We start from the raw sequence: 19,973 nt of genomic DNA, 5'->3' as shown, positions 1-19,973 counted from the left end.
AGAGACGACACTCTTCTGTGCTAAATCTCACGAGCGTGACGCTGCTGCGGAGCACGCAGGTCAGCTGGAAAAAGAAGCACCCTGCCAAAATTGCTGGATCTATTCAAGCATGCGCATGCATATGTAAGCTTATTTGTGTAGAAACATGCATGTGTTGCGCTAAGAAAAGGAAAGGAAATGTGTTCATCAACCTAGACGGTTTTCTTGCGTAGCGTTGCCGTTCTCTTCTGTGTCTCCCTCATGTGGCAGTTGGCAACACCAACAATTGCTTATGCCACGGCGTCGTTATTCTGAAATAAGAGGATTAGTACCGCAATACTGAAGTTCTGTAGCTCGGCGTAGAGGTCGTCCTAGCATCAGATAGGCAAAAACGACGCAGCGCAAAATTGTTTCGAAAATTAAAAGAGCGTCGAGCTCTGGGCTGCTAAACTACCGTAATACAATCAGAATCGGATCCAGATGTGGGATCGTTTTAGAGGCAGCAATGCAGAAGTGTGCCTGACAGTACACAGCGTACTAACGGGTTTGAAGATAGAGGGTAGGGAACCCAAGGAAGAAGACATTCTTGACCATAGAAACATATACAAATGTATGCATGCATGTAAATACGTATCCATATGAAAATATGTATGTATAGGGTTACATGCATCTATAGCTGTGCGTATGTTGCACGGATTGCATGCACTAGGCGGTTGGCACTTAGAAGCAGACGCATCTGTCGCTGTGATTGATTTGCGGCTTGTGCAGATCCAGGATCAACCGGCAGGACTCTCCTCCAGATATCTAAATCGCTGCCAGGAAGTTGTTTGCAAAGCGCAGAAAGAAACAGTAACGAATAAGGATGCAAGCTGCGAAGAATGCTTAAGCAGTTACTCCCTGAGTTGATACCGAAACGCAACTTACAGGTAAATCCGGCGCAGACTTCCGCAGATTCTCAACGATCTCCTCCGCCTTGTCCAAAATGAAACAAAAGAGCGTCTCGACTCCCTGGCGATTTTGGATTTGCATGATATCAAAGTCAATCTTCACATTACCACGTTATAATACAGGTGCTCCTTGCACATGCATCAATATGTATGTAACAATGGTGGTTAACCTTTGGAGCCGAACTCCCGAGGACTGAAGTATGCAAGGCAAATCACACCTAACTCTAAACAACGAAATGCGTCTTCTCTCAGCCGGGCCCCATATATCAAAGAAGATCGGCGTACCTCGACATCTGCGTTATTTCTCCATATGCTCCTTCGCAAGCCCTAAATGAGACATGTGCCCTAATCCTGTTCCGTAGTAGCACTGGTAAAAAGACTTGAAGGTGGCTAACGACAAATGACTAACCAGCTTTTGGAGAAGTGCGGGGCGGAGTGCAAAGCTGTGGAGGCTTTCACTGAGGCGAAGAAGGTCCTGAGAAAAGAAGGGATACCAAAGTGCAGACGATGCACGGCAACGGGTGGATATGTTGGTATACACACGCTCGCATGCCCAGATAGATGTACGCGTTCGAGTGTAGAAGCGAATAAAACTAAATGGACGTGGACAATTATGTCGCGCGCAGCACTTGGTGGGATATAGGCGAATCCGGCTGAGAAGAGAAAACAAATCAGAATAGAGACAGATGAATCGGGACGGGATGCAGTAAGAGTAATTTCGTGTCGACACAGCGTGAGGCGCAGAACCAGGGCACTTTGAGAGCAACTGGAAGTGCCTCCGCTGTTTCAAAGCTCTTCACTCACGGCAATTTTAACATCGGCGCGGTGGATCTGAAGAATATGAAGAAGGAAATCGAACATAACCTGAAAACAGGAAGCACATCAAAGAAGTCGGAAACGCTGGACATTCAGTAAGCCAACAAACCACATGAAGCAGGCGAAGCGACTCGCTGCGAGCGCAGACAGCGGCCTCTCAAGCACACGAGGGCATCCCGCAGAAGCCATGTGCTTGCTTCTAAAGGCTCCTATGTTAGGAAGGAAAAAGACGGAAACACGCAGGCACAAATGCACCCGTGCCCGTAACCTGCACGTCCACGCCTTGTTAGCCACAGCGAATCCCCTGCAAACGTTAACAGGCATCCACTAGGAGGAAGGTGACGTTGGTGTTGGGTGTCTGTGTGAAAGGGCGTTTTCGGAGATGCGCTGGAGCAAACGCCTCCATCTAAGTTGATGGAGATTCCACTGACGGTTCACAGGGTCTTTTATAGCGACGGAAACGCTCCCCGACCGGATCGGTTCCCCTCACATGCCGTCCGCGCGGGGTGACACAGTCAAAACAAAATGGTACAGAAGGCGGCAAAGTAGAAGCTTGGCCACTGAGGCCAAACTTGTCAGGCCCTACCTGAAGAGAGACGACCCCACAGCCCCCTGCAAAAAGGGCGAGATTCATCAGAGGCCTCAGCGAGAGGCCGTCCCGGTTATAGGTGTCCTCCTTCGCGTCAATGTACCGCTCGCGACTCTCAGAGAACACCGCTGAACGCACAGAAACGCGACAAATCGATCTATTTGTAGCTACGTCTTTTTCTAGGCCTCGCTACGAACGCGTACACCAGAAACCGCTTCTTTTTGAACTGAATGAAAACGTCTAGGTCGTTTTTATAATCAGACGAAACCGCTCCAAACATGCACAACGGAGGGCGCTGACGCATATAGCGGGCGAGAGACGGGATACGGAGACGCGAATGCTTCTCGTGGTAAACGAAGGCGTTCAGGATAGGCTGTTCACGGGAGCAGTGTACAGACCGCACAGTGCAGCCTTGCGCTTACGACTGTCCCTCTGGATAGGTACTGAAAAACCGAGTACATGAATCATCCACATAACAACGCTTCGTTTGTCTTGCAGCCGAAGGCGGTTTTTCATCATCTGGTTGATCACATCCACAAAAGGAAGCAAATCCGACGAGGCAACTCCACAGGGCTGTACCAAAGCGAGTTGTGTGCGCTCGTGCGAGTCCAGGCAATGACGGCCGGAATAGAGAAGGACACGTTGAAGGTACATAAACTAGTGTCGGAAACGACCTAAAACCACTCAACTAAACCACATGTGTCCTCGCCCTCATGCAACTCTCCGACGTTGCACTGCCCACGCCGAGTTCTCATGTGCTCTTCACTGACCAGAGTATTCTGTTCTAGGTCATCGCTTTTGCGCGTAGAAGACTAGATTGAGACTGATGCACACACACAACCTAAACAAAAAAAAACAAACTCTCCCTACGCGTCTATCTCTGCATCGATGCACCGGTCGATGTGCCCATGTACGGGTGCGAACACATAAATATCTTGCTTGCTGAAAAAGGTACTCCTTTCAGACCTCTACCTACATGCCCGAACGCACTGCTCCCAGCTCAGCATTTTAAAGTGCTTCCCGGGTCTCGACTTACTGGCAACGAGATCTCGACCAGTCGGGGAATTCGCTGTTCTTAGCCAGGTGGGCTCGGCGACGAGGCGATCGGCAAATGCTGAAATCTCTCGATTATTCATGCTACGTGTTTGTGCTCGAAACACTCGAAGAAGTGAATCCAAGAATTGGGCTTCTTCGCGCTTCTTTCGATCTTCCCGTCCTCGTTCTGTGACTTCCGTCTGCTCCTCGTCCATCACGTCGACTTCCGCCTCCCTTCTTGTTTCTACCGGCCATCCCTTTCTCTCTTCGTCATGCTGCATGCGCCCAGAGGCCCTGTCTGAAACCGTCTGGAAGTGCAACCGAGCAGCGAGGTCGAGCTGGTACAGGGAGAGGTAGGGGAGGACCAAGCGCACGTCGCGCCTCACGGCCCGCCACAGTTCCTGACTGAGCGCGCCTGCCTGTAGGACAGAGAGGCGAGAAAGGAACGAACGGGGAAAATTTGAGAACGAACAAGGTGAGGCTGCGCGAGGTGCAATGGCTGTCAGACGCATCTCCGTTTCCGTAGTCGCTGGGGGGGAGCAGGGGATTGCCAAAGCATATCGAGATCCATGCCAATCCACGGTTCTAGCGATGGGCGGCATCTCTACCACAGGTCCTCCCGAGTTTCGGCGAGAGGAAGCCGAACGCCCTGCTCGAAAGGAGAAACGGACTCGATACGGAGTTGCACGCCGTCTCTGAACGTCGCCGCTGGCACGTATCTGCAGGTACAGCTCCTGTACACGGCGTGAATCGACAGGCCGGTATTAAGAACATAAACATCACAGCTAGACCGGAACGAGGCCCTCACGGTGGAGAGCGATGCAGAGCCGCGCGTCACCCAAGCTTGCCGCTGTTCACCTCCACATTCTTTTCTTTTAGGGGGATAGCAGAGGAAACCCGAGGTAAGGCAACGGGCAGCGCACCCTTTGCTAGAGGCGCAATGTCGGAGGCTCCGTTCTTCGGTTCTCAGGCCTACCTCTGAAAGGGCTGATACAACCTCAAGGAGCGCTCGCGCCCTTGCCAGTCGACGCGACAAGCGCGAATTCGCCAGGGAGCGTTCTTCGTTTTCGCCTTCCGGGTTCTCTTCTGCGTCTCTCCGGTTGTCGCTCACCAGCGAAACAGCAACGCGGGTCAGAGCCGATATAACGGTTTGGTCGCCGGCGTTGCCAGTTTTCAAGACGCATTTGACGGTTTTGGCCACACACCGCACTTGGTTGATTCTCTCTAAACCTTCCTTGTTAGCTTCCCTCTCTCGGCTGCTCGTCGCCTCGCTCGCGCCTCGTTCTTGGGTTTTCCATTCGAGCGGCCGGCTCCCACCGTGCAGATTTAGGTCCGCGAGGGAATGGAAAGGTATCTGGCCCGGACTCTCTCGACGCGGGCTGAGGCCCGGGACGAGCTGGGAGTCTCGCGTCCTTTCCGAGTCCTCGAGAGACACCGTCTCGGCCCACGCCAGGCCAAGGGTGCGCCGGAAAGCCTCGGTGAAGAGAGACGGGGTGCGATGCTCAGCAAAGAGAAACGACTCTTCCTCGAAAATGGAGAGGAAAGGCAGAGCATCCATCACGTGGTTCACTGCAGATGCCAGAGAGAGTGTTACGTCGGCTCCAGGAGCCCTTCCCACGTTCCCACTCGACAAAGTACCTGTCTCTCTCCGCGGTTCTTGACACAGCCTATGCGGCATGGAAGGCGGCCTTTTCTCTTCGCTGTCGTCCATTCCCATGTTGTCTCCCCTCGTCGCGTCTTGCCGTCCCGCTCTCGCGCCTCCTTCCTGCCTTCGCCCCACCCTTCCCTCGTTGCCGAAAGCCCCACAGTCTCCGTTGGGTTCCCCGCCGTCTCCGTCCTCCGGGGCTTCCGCTCGCCGCGCTTCTCGCGCCGTTCGCCTGGCCGCTGCTGCCTGGCGTCTGCCTTCCCCGGCTTCGGCCTCTTTCTTCGCAAGGCCCTCCAAGGAAGCAGAGAGGAGGACGCCGATGTGGGACGAGACCCGAGACAGAAAAGGTCGAGAGAGCGGCCGCACGCTTGTGGTGCGGATGTGGCCGAGCGCTACGACAAATTGACATATTTGGCTGAGCGAGAAAGAAGGAAGCTGGAGGAGAGCAAGGAGTTCCAAATTGCGAAGGACCATGTCCAGATCCAAAGCAAGCTGTGAGAGTCTCAGGGCCTGCCCTAACGCCACGAGGTCGGCGGGGCCGAGTTCAAATCGTAGCCGCGTCACTCTGTCTCGTTCTGCATCCTTGCCTCTTCCTACGCCTGTGCTCTCTCGCCGGTCTTCCTGGGCGCCTTCCCGTACGCCGTTTTCCTCTCCGCGCTCCCCGTCCTCACCTGTCTCGGCCCTCCAGCCTCGGGCCTCGCCGCTCTCCGGGTTCTCAGCGGCAACGCCTTGTTCGCCTCGTCTGTCAGCCCCCTTCCGCTGTCTGCGTTCCGAAACAACGATCTGCCGGGTCACATCCTGGAGCTCTTCTTGCAGGCGAAGGTCCAGGGCGGTCACGAGGCGCGCATACCGCGGATCGTCTTTGAGGTCCTCGCCGCGAACGTTCGTCAGCTGGCAGAGGCGGCCAAACAGTTTCGCGATTTCGAGCAGGCGAAAGGAAGCAAGATCTCGATCTGCAAAGGACAGGACAGCCGCTGCCGACAGCGCGGTTCTGAGCTGTCCGTCAAAGTGTTTCCCTGCCTTCCGCCGCTCTCGCTCTGCGTCCGGTCGGTCCTCTCGGGACAAAGCGTCCGGCGGATAGGCGTCGGCAGCCGGCCGAGGAGGCAGAAAAGCACAAGGGAGAGCAGCGGAAGACGCGTCGAGGGACGAAGACGGGGAAGGAGCGGAAGAAGACAAGCGGTGTGGAGCGACGGATGGCTTGGGGGGAGAAAGGACAAACACATTTCGAGACACTTCCCGTACGTCTCCGCAAACCGGAGCATCTGCAGGTGAGGAACGCCGCGGCCACTCTGAGGAACCCGAGGCCGTTTCTCGGCCCGGTCTTCGAGGCCCTTGCTCGTCTCGCTCCGACTCTTGATCTTCTCCGTTTGCTTCTGTCTCCGCGTTGACTGTACCCCCCTGACGCGCGTCTGCCGCGATCTTCCTCTGGGCGTTCTTGTCCCACTGCAACTTGTTCTCGAGCATCTCGCGGTTCGCTTCCTCCACCACTTGCTTCAGAATTGCGTCGTAATCGTCTTTGGCGATTTTGTCGAACTTCTCCGCAATTTCGTAGAGGCTCCTTCGCTTGAGTTTCGCTTCACCAAATATATCCTGCGACTTGAGAGCCGGATCGCGCGGCCCCGTGTAGCTTCCAAAGGCGCTCTCAAGAGAGGAGGAGGCGGACGAACAGAGCCAAGACGTAGACTGGGACGGAAGAACCAGAGAACGCGCTGCGCGCGGTGAAAGAGACGCAGAGTGGACGGAAAGACACGGAAGAGAAGAAAGAGGACACAGAAGCCGCGGACGATCCCGCACGGATACCCAGACGGAGGTGACAGGAGAGAGAAAGGTAGGAGCCGTTCCCATCAGCAAACGTGCAGACCTACCGAAACGAGACGTCGAAGGTGCGATTGCTCGAGAGGCGCAGAAACCGTTCTCTCCCCGCCATTTCTCTAGCAGTTCTCGTTTCGCGCTATCTGAGTTGTCTCCTCGTACAAGACGAACACAGGGCCTCGACCAAGGGCCCGCAGGCAGAATCAGAAAAGGATTGGAAGAACAAGCACGAGTCGGCAGGCGTCGCGCGGCTTGCGAGGGACACTTGAGCGTCCGGAGATTAGCCCGTTCTGCGCTTGGGCACTTTTTCTCAAATCCACATGGAGTCGTCGCTTTTTTCCTCCCTTCCCCTGGAACGCGAAGAGAGACCGACCTAAGCGCGGGTTCGTCCAGAGCGTCTCTCTGCGGCCGGCGAGCCCTGGCCTCGTCATTGGCCTTTGTCGCCTGCTGCTCATCTTGTAGGAGGCAGGGCGCAGAGGCGCAGGCTCCGTGTGGGGTGTCCCTCGGAGAGGAAGAGACAGAAGTCTCAAAGAAGGAAGAGGCGAGTACAGGAGGCGAAGCCGAGGCGAGTGCAGGAGGCGAAGCCGAGGCGAGTGCAGGAGGCGAAGCCGAGGCGAGTGCAGGAGGCGAAGCCGAGGCGGGGAGGAAGGAAGAAGAGAAAGACGGAGGCAGACTGAGGGAAGAAAGTAAGGGGAGCGACGAAGGGGCTGTCGAGACTGAAGAAGACAGGGCCGAGGCCAGTGGAGAGGCAGAGTGAAGAGGAGAAGAGAGGCCTAGATTGTGCGGTGTGAGGAAGCGGGCTTTCGCGATCAATCCGTGAGAAGCGAGGGAAAAAAGAACAAAGGAGGTGGTGAGCAAGAATCGAAGGGCTGAAAACATAGGGAAGACGCAACTGCGGACCCGCATTCTCCCGCCTTTTTGGAGGATAGAGGAAAACCCCGGCACTTTCCTGCGACCGAACCGTCTCTGCATGCAGGCCTCTTGATACACGACCACGACGGAAAGGAGACAGTGCTGAAGCCGGGAGAGAGGCAGGAGAGACCGTCAGTCGTGCCGGCGGGCCAGACGCGCCGTCGCGACAGGAAATGGAAACGCGGAACGGAAGAGAAGTCGCCGAAAAGACCGCCACTCCCGGAGACATGGAGACAGGAAGCCGGCGCCGACCGGTTCAGCGCAGGAGAGCGCCAGGGAAGAGAGAGGCAAGGGAAGAAAACAGGACAGCTGCCGTCATTTCCAAATCGATGTGTGGAACAAACAGAAAGTAACGCAGGAGACAGGCAGGCTTGCGTGAGCGCAGTGTGACGAGGGAGACACTGACGACAAAGAGGTGAAGTGTTGCCTTCGATTTCAGGGGACACGAAAGGCGGCGCTTTACAGCAGGAGTTCGCGGACAATCGATTCAACACTTTTTTCAACAAGACACCCGCGTGCGCGGGACCGCCGAGACACACACGGCTGCCTTGTGCTGCCTTTTCTCGCGGCCTTGTGCGACTCTCGCGCGTTAACTCGGAGCGCACCCGCGATTCAGGTTCCGTTTCGTCTGTACAGAAAGCGGAAAAAAAGAGCCTAGTGCCGCCCACGTCATAGACTTTCGCGTGTTGTTCCTCACCTTGCGCCTCTCTTTTTTTCTTGCTGCGGTGCACTTTTCGTAAAGCCGAGAGAACGGGCAGCGCGATGCTCCGGCTTCTTTTCTTGCTCTCCGTGTGTCTCGGACCCAGTGTCTGTTTTTATTCGCCGCCGGAAACTTCCCAATAGAAACAGGACTCCAACAAAGATAACTGACAGGAAACACGCGCGTCCGAAGGACTCTGCTCTTCTGTGTCCCCGCCGTTGGTTTTTCTGGCTGTCTTGGCAACGCATTGCTTTCTTTTCCTCGTCCGTCTGTGAGGAAAAGCAGTCTCGATGCCGAGCAAGATGCTTGCCTGCCGTCTGTCTCCTTGTGTCCACGCAACCGCTGACGCTTCCTACGTCACTCTCACTGCTGGAACACCCGGGCGAGACAGGGAAAGCTCACTCCTAGCCGGCCGGCGTCTCCAGCCGGGGCGGTGACGTCAGCGGAGAGGCACCGAGAACCGCAGGACACAAGAGCGGAAACCAGAGAGAAGAAGACAAACATTTGCACAGACAGAGACAGAGGAGCGTCTAGCTGACAGGACAGATATAGCTGACAGGACAGATAACCCCCCCGGCAGCAGGCCGTAGCAGCGGATCTGTATGTGGCGCGCACAAAGCGCGCACGCTTCCCCCGCTTCCTTCACATTTTTCTGGCAGTCTTTGAAAAAGCCGAAGACAAGTGCCTCCTGTGTGTAGCAAAGAGTCGGAAATCCCCTGTGATGGTAAGCAAAAAAATAAACGGCATGGATGGGATCCGTGTGTTCGCACCAAATGGAAGAACGAGAAGACGTTGGTGCCTATATAAAAACTATGGGATTTACATTGTAAACCCAAAGGAGTAGGTGCATATTTTGTATCTATGTGAATATATACATATACATATATATATACATATATATATATATACATATATATATACATATATATATATACATATATATATATACATATATATATACATATATATATATATATATATATATATATGGTACACCTGCTGCCACTCCTTGCACATCACGATCTGCGCAGAAGTCGTCGCGTTTTAACGTGCGCGGCCTCGACTTCCAAAAAATCCGAAGATCGCGGCTCCGTTCTTGCCCCAATCATAGAAGCCAGCACGGAGGGAGATCGCTGGAAGGCAGGAAAACCCCTAGATGACGGGACCAGGGCTGCGCAGCTGCCACACGAAAGAGCGAGGCAAAATCTGTTGAACCGAGCAGGCATTTTCGAGCTGACTCTCAGATACTGGGGCGCAAGACTCCCGAGTATTTCAGACTTCCAGACTCTGGAAAAATTCCTGAAATCTGCCTCTGTCGTCGAGTGCTCCATAACGGTCGAGTCTCGGTTCACACAGTCCTGCTCTGCCTGCCTTGTGCCGCTTCCCCGTCCTCGCCTCTCCTCGTCTCCAAAACTATCGCCGCCGTAGTGCCACGCACTTGCCTCTCAGCGTTGTTCCCGTCTTAAGTGTGTCCAACTTATTATGATAAACATGTAGCATCCGCTTTGTCGGGGAATTATTGCCGTGCGAGACGGTATTTGTCTGGCCGACCCTCCTGTTTCAACGCTGTCCAAGTTCCTTTCTCCTTGAGACTTCCTCGCGCCAAATCGGCTTCCATTTGAAGCTTTCTCTGGAGCGCCACAGAGGACTCATCATCGAGCGTATAACATGTGTTCTTTCTGTGGGTCGGAATGCACTGTACCTCAATTCGTGCTCTGCGTTTCGCGTGAACACACACTACAGCAAAGCAAATGTCTCCTCTGAAGCGGAAGGATTCCGTTGCTTCCTCCTTCGACCGCACCTTACACGGGGGGGGACTGCCTAGATAGAACCGATGTAGAATAATTACCTTGATGTAGGAGGATATTGAAATCCAACACTTTTAATTGTGCGCGGACACTCGCGAAAAAAACCACGCGTAGCGTGTAACGGCTGGTCGCTGCTGAGCCGAAACGCACATTTTCTCTCTCTGTCGGTTGAAAGCTATTTCCCGATTCTTTCTGACGTGCGCTAACGTGAACAGGTGCTGGCTGTGGAATTCGCGGTCGCCTAGAGGACACACTTCTGCAGTGTGTTTCATTCAGACGGCGGAAGACACAAGCGAAGCAAAGAAGCAGCGAACGCGCGGAAGGACGAAAAATCGAGACTCTCAGGATTTCGTCCACTGCATGTTTTTTGCCGCCGGACCAAACAGCTCGGCAGACACCAGAGCGTCGACAGAAAACAGCCCACCAGAAAAGCAGAACATGTACCTGCTTGTTTCTACGAAAACATACAAGGAAACCCGAAAAAGCGATTCTTCCGCGGACTGTGGCGTCGAATCCGAGACGACCGGGAAGCGTCACGAAATGGAGTGTATGGACGGTGGGAGGCCCGCGTCGTGCTGTTTCATTTGTACCGTGGAACAGCTCTGAGAAAAACAGGAACAGCGAAAACGAAAAGACACCACGGCTCATAAGATATAGAAAACCGCCCAGAGGCACGGGGTCGCCAGGCTCGAGCACCTCTTCTTCAGCATCATGATCTCCAACTTGTTGTGCCTCTGCTCACCATGTCCCATAGCTCCTACGTTCTAAGTCGATTCCTACCCCGTTGCTCAAAAATCGTCACTGAAGCATCGTCTGTCTGCCACTAGCTTTTCCTAATGCCCATCTCCGTGGACAGAACTGACCCCGACTCGCGACTCACGAAAAACCGCGGCCAACTGTGTGGGCATTAACACTTACATACACCATATATCTATACGCGCGTCTATGCACCCGGATACACTTATATGTATGTATATATGTTCATGCCTGTGTACATACGAATGAAGAGGTTTTGTTCTCGGCACGTATGTATATCCATATGCGTGCACATTTCTGCCTTGTTATGCACCCAGGCACAGGTACAAGTCCGTCGATAACCCGCTGCCCGCCTTTGGACGCATGTTACCTTCCGCGTCGGTCTGTGAGTAGCGGGGCCTGATTGTCGAAGTACTTTTGAAATCGTCCATATTCCCACGCTTTCTCGACTTTGTCGAGAAGAAGTTTCACTTGTTTTCCTGTCCAGCGAATATACCGCTGTAGGGAGAGAGTAATTTGTTTCTTGTTTTTCTCGGACGGTAGTCGGGCCTCATAAAACATCCTGAAGAAAGGAGCACAAGCAAACCAATCGCCCCCAAATCTACCTGCATATAGACACGTACATGTAGGCGTCGCTCATTCGCAGCTCAACACGTTCATATCGGTATATATATATATATATATATATATATATATATGTATATATAGATGTATACATATATATATATATATATATATATGCAGGCTACGAGATCCACATTGGCAGTGCAGGGATGGGAGGAAGTATGGGCGTGCCCAACACGCAACGCAGCTGTTTTTGCGGAGCCTACACCCCCAGAAATGTGGCAACCCTACGGATAGGCGTACGCATATCCATGTATCGTCTATATATGCATATATATAGAGAGATAGTTGGATAGACAGGTATACATATATCTATATATACGGAGTAGGTAAATACAGAGTCGCTCGAGTTGTATGCGACGATGTTTTGAAATGCTGACAGCGCACAGGTGTAGGAACGCCCGCGCAGACCGACGATTAGAGCTCCATAGAGGCGGCGAGATGCAGAAGCATGCATATGGACGCAGTTTTCGCGCGACCTTTTGAAAGCGTACACGTGTTTGTTGACTCCGGGGTCATATTTTCGAAGGGCAATGCGAAAGTTTTTCTTCTCCGGCGACTTCCTTGTCATGTAGCAGAAGTTCGTCATGGCCGCACTCTTTAGCTGGACGAACAGCCGCTTGCTCCGACTTCGAAGCATCACCGGCGAGGTGAACAGCATTGTGCTTGGCGCGTGAGGGAGGCAAGGATGGCAGAGAACGAGGAGGCGGCACGACAGATGAAGAAAACAAAACAGAGCGTCGAGACAAAGAGGGGCTGTGAAACCGACGCAGACGAATCGAAACCGGACGAACACGAGAGGCGACCGCGCAGCGGACGGCGAAGCATCCAAAAGACGAATAAAAACTCGGCAGGAAAGAGGCACGGGAAGGAAAAGAAAGGGCTCGCAGGTTTAGGAGAAGGAGAGGAAGAGTAAGACACGAAAAAGGACGAAAGGAAGGACAGAGCGACACTGAGGACGACACCGAGGGCAAGGAGGCGCACACCGCCGAGCGTCGAAGCCAAGAGAACAAGCTAGCGCAGAGAACCTGGGACGATTTTTAATGCATCGTGAATACAGAGATACATGCAGCGTCCCTGACGGTCATTCCTCCACGAACGCGTCCATTCCACCAAGTCCCTTCCTCGAGCAGCGAATGCCGCCACATTATTCTAGCGCTGCGGGCACCGGATGTGTTCTCGTCGCGAGGCACGACGCTCTGCAACACAGTTCGATTCAGAAAGTCCTTCCCGCGGAATTCAGACGCTCTCTGTCTCCCAATCGTCCCTGGGCGAGTCTACAGCCGGTCGCCTGTCTTTGCAACTGTCGCAAAGACGAGACGGCCACAACCTTCATTCGCGAACGGTCGTAGGTGACGCCACTCTAGACGGATGCACCCGGAGTCGTACAAAAGCGCCAGAAAGTAGGCAGGTTCGTAAACAGGCAGCAGACCTACGAGCGTGTGGAGAGGCGTGTGCGAATACGAGTGTATATACAGACATGGTAAGGCGGCAATTACAGCCCCCGCGAGGGCTCATAGCTCATATAGCGGAGTGCTGCATGCAATGATTTGCATGTCCAACGGGCGTTACACTTCCTCATGCGCAGTTGCAGTCTCGTGCATGACGTCGGCTGCTGCAACGCTGCTGGAGTGACCGCCTTTCCGGGGGAAAAACGAGAAAGCAGACTCAAGAAAAAAGCAGGGGGATCCCCTGGGTTTCTCCTCGGCAGCGGACGCCTTTCTCCTTTATCTCGTCGCTCCGCAAAACTTGTTTTTCGTGGCTAGGCTCCGCCGCTGCGAGGTGTATGCGGCTCCTGCCGCGCGCGGGAACAGCGCCGGCCGACGAACCCGTCTTTAATCCGATGCAGCAGGGCGCGAGCGGCGGACGACGAGCAAGGGGGGAAAACGACAGGAGGGCGAATCTACGTTTCCAGCGGATCCACAGAGCTGCGTGTAAAGATGGTGTGCGGTTTCTGCTGTGGCGGCCGGAACTGAAACCCGAGAGGGCGTGAGGGAGACGAAAACAAGAGAAGCGCCCAACACGAGTCGTCGGGCGAAAAAACAGACAAATCAAGAGCCAGCGTTCTCTCTTTCGCTTGCCTTTCTCTGTTCGTGAGCCAGTTTCCTTTCCGCCGCTTCGGGGTTCTTTCGTCGGCGTGCTCGGCGTGCTCGAGAACTCGCCTTTCCCTTCCTCAGAGGAATTCGCCCGTTTTCTTGTCGAACTGGGAAGTCTGACGCACCGTCTTTTGGCGCCCTTCGTCTTTTTTCTGCAGGCGCTCTTCCTTTCTCAGCTTCATCTTCCTTCTGCGTGCCCAGCAACGCCGCAGGGCGCAATCGATTGGTGCTCGGAGGGGAGCAACTCGCGTTTTCCCGGGTGTCCGCGCCCGACCCGTCCCACCCATTTCTTTCGGCCTGCGTGCTGACAGGAACCCGGTTCCATGTCTCCTGAAGAGGTAAACTTCTCCAGGCGTTTCTGCGCTGCAAATTCTGTGCCGCACTGCAGCGCCTTGCATGTGGTTCAAGTGTCTGTACACCTACACAACTAAGAACGCAGTCCGGGGTCGAATGCGCGCGTGGTCGATCGCGGTCTTCCGACTGCATCTCTGAGTTGCGCGAACTGGATGCGCGGCTCCTCAGTGGTCGAGCCTCAAGTGCTTTCTTCCGTCTGTACACTGCGTCCCGGCGACAGTCCGCCGTTTCCGTAGCGCCAACCTGGTCCAGTCGCCTCAGGGCCATTGCGCTCTGGCTCTCGCTTTGCCGTCGCGCCCGTCGCTTTTCGCTCGTTGTCGCCCTCAGCTTGTCTCTTCCTTTTCCCGTGCCGGAGTCTTTGCTTCGCGCGTGTCTTCCTCGGCCGCGGTCTCAGCTCGCCCGTCTCTCTCGCAGTCTCCTCTCGGAAATGGGCTACTCTTCCTCTCGGGGCTCGCCGTCGCCCCGCCGCGGAAGCGCCAAGCGGAGCCACAGACGGCACGAGTCCTCGTCACACCACGACCGCCACCGCCAGCACTCTCGGGAGCGCGAGAGAGAACGAGAGAGGGAGAGAGAACGAGAGAGGGAGAGAGAACGAGAGAGGGAGAGAGAACGAGAGAGAGAGAGAGAACGAGAGAGAGAGAGAGAACGCGAGAGGATGAAGTCTTCTTTGTACGGCCGTTCGGGCAGCAAGCGGCGGTCCCGGTCGCGGTCGCATCGCCGCAGTCGGTCTCGCCACGAAGAGAGGCGCAGCGGTGCTTCTTCGTTCTCTTCCAGCTCCACGCCCAGCGGTTGGAAGAGCGAAAAGAAGAAGCAGTACCGTTTTGACTCGCCGCCGCGAACTGGCGAAACGCCCGAGGAACAACAAAAGAAACTCATCCAACAGCAAATCAGTGCGTCGCCAGCAGTCGCCGGCACGAGCCTGTTGCCCACCGTCGCGCCCTCCGCCGCCTTCTCCGGACCCGCGAGCAGCCTCGCCCTCGACGCCGCCGCCACGAAGGCAGCGAGAGAGCTCTACGTGGGAAACCTCCCGCCTTCTCTGGAGGTGCCGCAGCTCATGGAGTTCCTAAACGCCGCGATGGCTGCCGTCGGCGGCGCGCTCTTGCCGGGTAAGCGCAGCGAGAGGCACGGAAGAACGCACAGGGAAGACACTGGGAAGACAGCAGGCCGTGCGTCGCTGGTTGAGCGTAGTGACACCTAGGCAAACGCCCCTTGCTGCTTCCTGGCGCGTGTCCCCCTGAGAGGTTTTGCTTTCCGGAGAAGAGCCACGGGTCGGCTCTTTCTCTCTGTCTCTTTTTCTGTGCCCCTGACTCGCGGACGGCCGTTAGAGGTCAATTGGGGTGGCGGTGCACAGCAATCGTAAAGAACGTGGTTTCGTCTGTGTCTCCTAACTGCAGTAGCCGGTGTTCCCGTAGCAGCAGAGACCTGTGCCGAGGGCGTTTTTCGGCTCTGCCCGCGACGTGCGTCGAAGAAACAAGTCGTCGTGTTTTCCTGTCTTCTTTTCACACTTCAACAGGCCCGCCCGCAGTCAAGGCCTGGCGAAGCACCGACGGTCACTACGCGTTCGTCGAGTTTCGCACGATGGAGGAGGCGAGCAACGGGATGCAGTTGAACGGACTGAACTGCATGGGCTTTAAGTAAGAACGTTTTTTGAAATCCCGATCTCCATCGGTGTCTGGTGGCGTCTCTTTGACTTGGGGGGCGGCGCATCGAACTGGAAGAAGCCGGCGGCTGCGTCGCTTTCGTCCTGCCGCGCAATGTAGCGGTGGACGAGAGTGCACGAGGTGCGTCTCGGCGTGCTGTCGATCTCCTTTCTAGTTTCCTTTTCAGAAATTGATAAGCAGTGTTAACAGCGTTGAAAGGACACTATCCCGTTGCATAGGTGACCCTCAAGTAAGTCCCTGGCGCCTCGTAGGCGACACAAGGGCTCGCGATCCACTCGCTGAAACAGATGCTGTGGATGCGAAAGAGGTTCCAGTGTCGAAGAAGACGCAAATCGAGGCTGGTGCAGGGTGGCTAGACTGGCCGGGGGGCAAGCACACAGTCGGTGCCTGTGTGTGGTCCAGACTCTGCCCGCGCATCGAGCTCGCACACGTGCCGATGTATCCCCATAGATGCAGGAAGACGTTCACGCCTGGGCAAAAAAAGGCCTCACCAGGAAGCGCCTCCGCACAGGGGCGGAGCGTCGAACTTCTTCCCCCCGTGTGCAATTTTTTTTGAAGACGGGAGGCGAGCAGTGCTCGGCACCGTGGCGGGTTTTTGGCAAGCGCCCACTTCGAACATCTCGCGCGTACACGCTGTGCAGCTGTTCTGTTTCGGCGCGGTGCCTCCCGGGCTGGAATCCTTTCTGTCGAGTTCCACGACCGCCCTGGGAGAGATCGGTGCCGTGGAGCGCCGCAGGGCGGCTCTCTCCCTTGGGGACGGGCTACGCTGTGCTGGAGGATCTGGGCACTTCTTTGCAGGGGCTTGTAGGACACAGGACAAGCACACTGCTTTTTAGGAAGGCTTTTGGGCATCGTGCATGCGTGTGTGTGTGTGTCTGCATCGCGTAAATGCGTGCATGCGAATGCATCTACCCGTCCGCCAGCATATGCCGGCCCGCGTGGGTGTGAGCGCTGGAAAGGGATGGCAACGTCTTGCGTTCGGCGGTAACACCGGGGAGAGGCAATGTCCAGCGCGTGTGTGAGTGGAAACGTGTGCGTGCGCGTCTGCATCCGGCGCGTTTTCTTTGGTTGCTGGTCCTGAAGAGGTCAGTTCCGCCGCACGCTGGCTGTGTCGGTTTTCCGGCCGTTGCGCGGCGATGTGGTGGAGTGAGTAATCGCCTTGCGCCGGACCTGTTGAATGTGCTGTTTGCGCCCTTATGGCGCAGATCTGCCACCGGCTCATGTCTCTCTGGCCTGTGCGTCTGTCTCTTGCGGCCTCGCCTCTTTCGCTCCGCTGTCTCTCTCAGCCTCCGCATCGGGCGTCCCAAAACCTACCCGCAAGACATGAACCATCTCATTCCGCCGCCGACGATTCCCCTTCTCCATCCGCAGGCTGCCATGGGCGCTGGGATAGTCGGGGGTGCACTCCCCGGCGTGGGACTCGGCGCCGTTCCTGGGGCTGCGGGCCTTCCTGGAGCGGTGGCGGGTGTCCCTGGAGCCCAAACGACCGGGGCCGGAGGCGTCGGAACACTTGGGGGCGCAGCCGCCGCGGGCACGCCGGGGACCTCTGTGGCGACTGTTGCGTCCAATCCGCAGGCCGCTCTGGCGGCCGCACAGCTCGCCGCCCACGGAGTCACTTCCTCACAAACGAAAGAAGACAGTAAGCAACGGCCCAACCGTCGGGTCTCCCGAGTATCTGATGCATATATATACGTATATATATATATATATATGTGAATGTGATATATAGTGATATATATATATATATAGATGTGCATGTGATATATATATATATATATATATATATATATATATATATATATGCATGCGCTTTATTGTGCTTGTGCTTTGGAGCATCGTGTACTGCAGCCGTATGTACGCGGGCCACTCCGTATATGCATATTCACATCAAGGGATATATCTAGGGTGCAGTGGTCTTTAGTTGCGCATGCATCGGTGTGTTTCTTGGTTCACGGGAAAGGGATGCTAAACACGGAGAAGAACAAGCGATTGGTTGGAGTTTTTTTGTCTTCCTGTCGCATAGCCTGCGAGAACAAGAGCATCAGGACAGGGGGAAGCATGTTGATTCGTGATTCTCTGGAAGCGGACTTTTTGAAGGACACGCGTCCGTCACTCCTTTCTGTCTCCCTTTCTGTGCATCCGTTTGTGGCTGTCCGTTCTTTCGCGATGTCTGCTTGCAGAGAATCAACAGCCTGAACGTCTGTGCATTCTCGACCTCCCACCCCTCATGTCGGAAGAAAAAGTGAGAACTATGAGAGGACACCTCTTGGAGCATAAAAGGGCAAAGCATCATCTTGTTCTACAGAGCAAAGGACCTCGAACACAAGCTGAGAGCAAGCATGCAGGTGTTTTCAAACCCATATCCTTGTGTGGATATTTATATATATATATATATATACGCGGTGCGTGCGCGAATCCGCACAACCGCACAGAGACCTCGGGGTCCATCTCTAGGCCGGAGCGCATAAATGCTGCCAAACGTGCGTGCATGTCAGCCTTCCAGCAATGACCGTCGCACATCGTTTCTTCGTATCTGTGTTCCCGGTGTGTTTGTACAGGCAGATATATATATATATATATAAATATAAATGTATATGTAAATGTATATGTATATGTAAATATATACGTATATACATATATATATATATATATATATCTATTTCTGTCGAGACGCGCATGATGGATGAGCTGTTTCTTGCGGATTCGTGCTTCGGTGCAGGTTCGCCAGTTGGTTGAGACGTTTGGCCCAGTGAATGCTTTCCATCTGCTGAAGAAGGACGACGGCTCTGAGGTACGTCGCGTGGATTTCTGTGTGGTCGCATCCTTGTGGGTTCCCTCGTCTGTCGCTACATCCCTCAACACACGCGGGTCCTCGCCCGCGTTATCGCTGGCTAACACGCGAACGCGATCGACAGGAGAGAGCTGTGCGCGTGCTGGTGGCGCGTTCTGTTTTCTGGCAGATGGTCTGCATTGTCGAGTACGTCGATTTGGAGAGTCAGGAACAAGCTATGGACATTCTGCACTCGAACTCGCCGTACCGCATTCTGCTTGCGGAAGAGGCGATTCAGCAAGAAGTTATTGCCCCGTTCTTCAAGAAGGCGAAGGCGAAGCAGATGAAAGCGGAGGACGAAGAGGAAGAAGAGATGGACGGAGAGGAAATGAGCATCCAGGCCTTGCTGCGGCCGCAGGTGTGCACGCGCGTCCTCCTCCTCTCGAACATTGTCGACGTTGAAGACGTAAGCAACTTGAAAGAAGAGCGAGAGCGCGGAGCACCAACCGTTTGCAGAAAGCGAAGGCCCCCGGCGGGTCGTCGGTCTGCGGAACAAAAGGGGGGAGGATACAGGAGACGCGGGTGCCTATATGAGACAGAGTTTCGGCGGCTTGGGACGCGAACGCGAGTGACATGGGGAAGAATCGGGGAAGGGGCGAAAGACGAGATGATCGTCAAACAGGACCACATAAAGGTCTGGCTTAACCACAAACATGTGCCCGTTTCCACAGCCAGGCCGGACCGTGCCCGAAACACCGGGAGAGACACGACTGATGCATGCCACCCAAAATACGTTTTTAATTGATGGCAAGCACGAGACGAGGAAGGACAGGCGAGGAACTTTTTAGGTGCAACCGGATGCATGCATGTTCTTTCGTTGTGGAGTTTCGTCTGGGGCTGTGTGGCTCAGCTCCTCGACGACAAGGAGTACGAGGAAATCGTGGAAGACATCCGCTTGGAATGCGAAGAGTGTGGCGGTCCAGTGCTGTCGGTGAACATCCCGCGCCCGGTTAGGGGATTTGAGCACGAGAGCCAGCCTGAGTATCAGCAGAAAGAGCGCGAGACAGCGGCGCACGCGAAGAAGGAAGAGGGAGATTCGGAGGTGAAGACCGAGGACGCAGGCACAGCGATGGTGAAGCAGGAGGTGACCGAGAACGCAGCGGACGGCGAGAACGAGGGTGTTGAAAAGGCAAAGGAAGCGGAGGTGAAGGACGAAGCGGCGGGAGGCAAGCGAAGCGACGGCAACGAGCAGAAGCCTGCGACTATCGGTTTCGCGTACGTCGAATTTGAAGACTGCGAATGGTCTGCCAAGGCGAGGAAAGTAAGTGGGCATAAAGATTAGAAAGACGCAAGAACGCGAGAGGGGCATGGGGGGGGGGGAGACAAACTGCGGCACCTGGTGTTTCGAGGGTGGAGAGCGCGCCTGACACGGTGCGGGACGACGAAAGTCGTAAAAGGCGCTCGCCGCG

The 19,973-nt window shown here is 54.9% G+C and overlaps 3 protein-coding genes across 3 annotated transcripts; 1 reads left to right on the top strand and 2 right to left on the bottom strand.

Moving 5' to 3' along the window:
- Window positions 1-269: 269 nt before the first annotated feature.
- NCLIV_053390 (conserved hypothetical protein) lies at window positions 270-7,278 on the bottom strand (the record flags this gene model as incomplete). Its single annotated transcript, XM_003884892.1, has 7 exons — window positions 270-350; window positions 904-1,023; window positions 1,731-1,790; window positions 2,329-2,459; window positions 3,368-3,785; window positions 4,343-6,720; window positions 7,197-7,278. The coding sequence occupies 7 exons, from the start codon at window positions 7,276-7,278 to the stop codon at window positions 270-272; spliced, it is 3,270 nt and encodes a 1,089-aa protein (XP_003884941.1).
- Window positions 7,279-10,823: 3,545 nt separating this feature from the next.
- Window positions 10,824-12,284, bottom strand: NCLIV_053380 (putative ribosomal protein L33; the record flags this gene model as incomplete). The annotated part of the gene is made up of 3 exons (XM_003884891.1): window positions 10,824-10,845; window positions 11,370-11,561; window positions 12,118-12,284. 3 exons carry the CDS (start codon window positions 12,282-12,284, stop codon window positions 10,824-10,826), a joined length of 381 nt encoding a protein of 126 aa, XP_003884940.1.
- Window positions 12,285-14,728: 2,444 nt separating this feature from the next.
- On the top strand, window positions 14,729-19,846 carry NCLIV_053370 (putative U2 small nuclear ribonucleoprotein auxiliary factor U2AF; the record flags this gene model as incomplete). The annotated part of the gene is made up of 7 exons (XM_003884890.1): window positions 14,729-15,179; window positions 15,587-15,707; window positions 17,021-17,373; window positions 17,915-17,976; window positions 18,454-18,525; window positions 18,695-18,970; window positions 19,415-19,846. 7 exons carry the CDS (start codon window positions 14,729-14,731, stop codon window positions 19,844-19,846), a joined length of 1,767 nt encoding a protein of 588 aa, XP_003884939.1.
- Between the last annotated feature and the right edge of the window lie 127 nt (window positions 19,847-19,973).

Source organism: Neospora caninum, chromosome XI, assembly GCF_000208865.1.
Source record: "Neospora caninum Liverpool complete genome, chromosome XI".
NCBI classification, from domain to species: Eukaryota; Apicomplexa; class Conoidasida; order Eucoccidiorida; family Sarcocystidae; genus Neospora; species Neospora caninum.
This window is presented reverse-complemented; position numbering and strand designations above follow the sequence as displayed.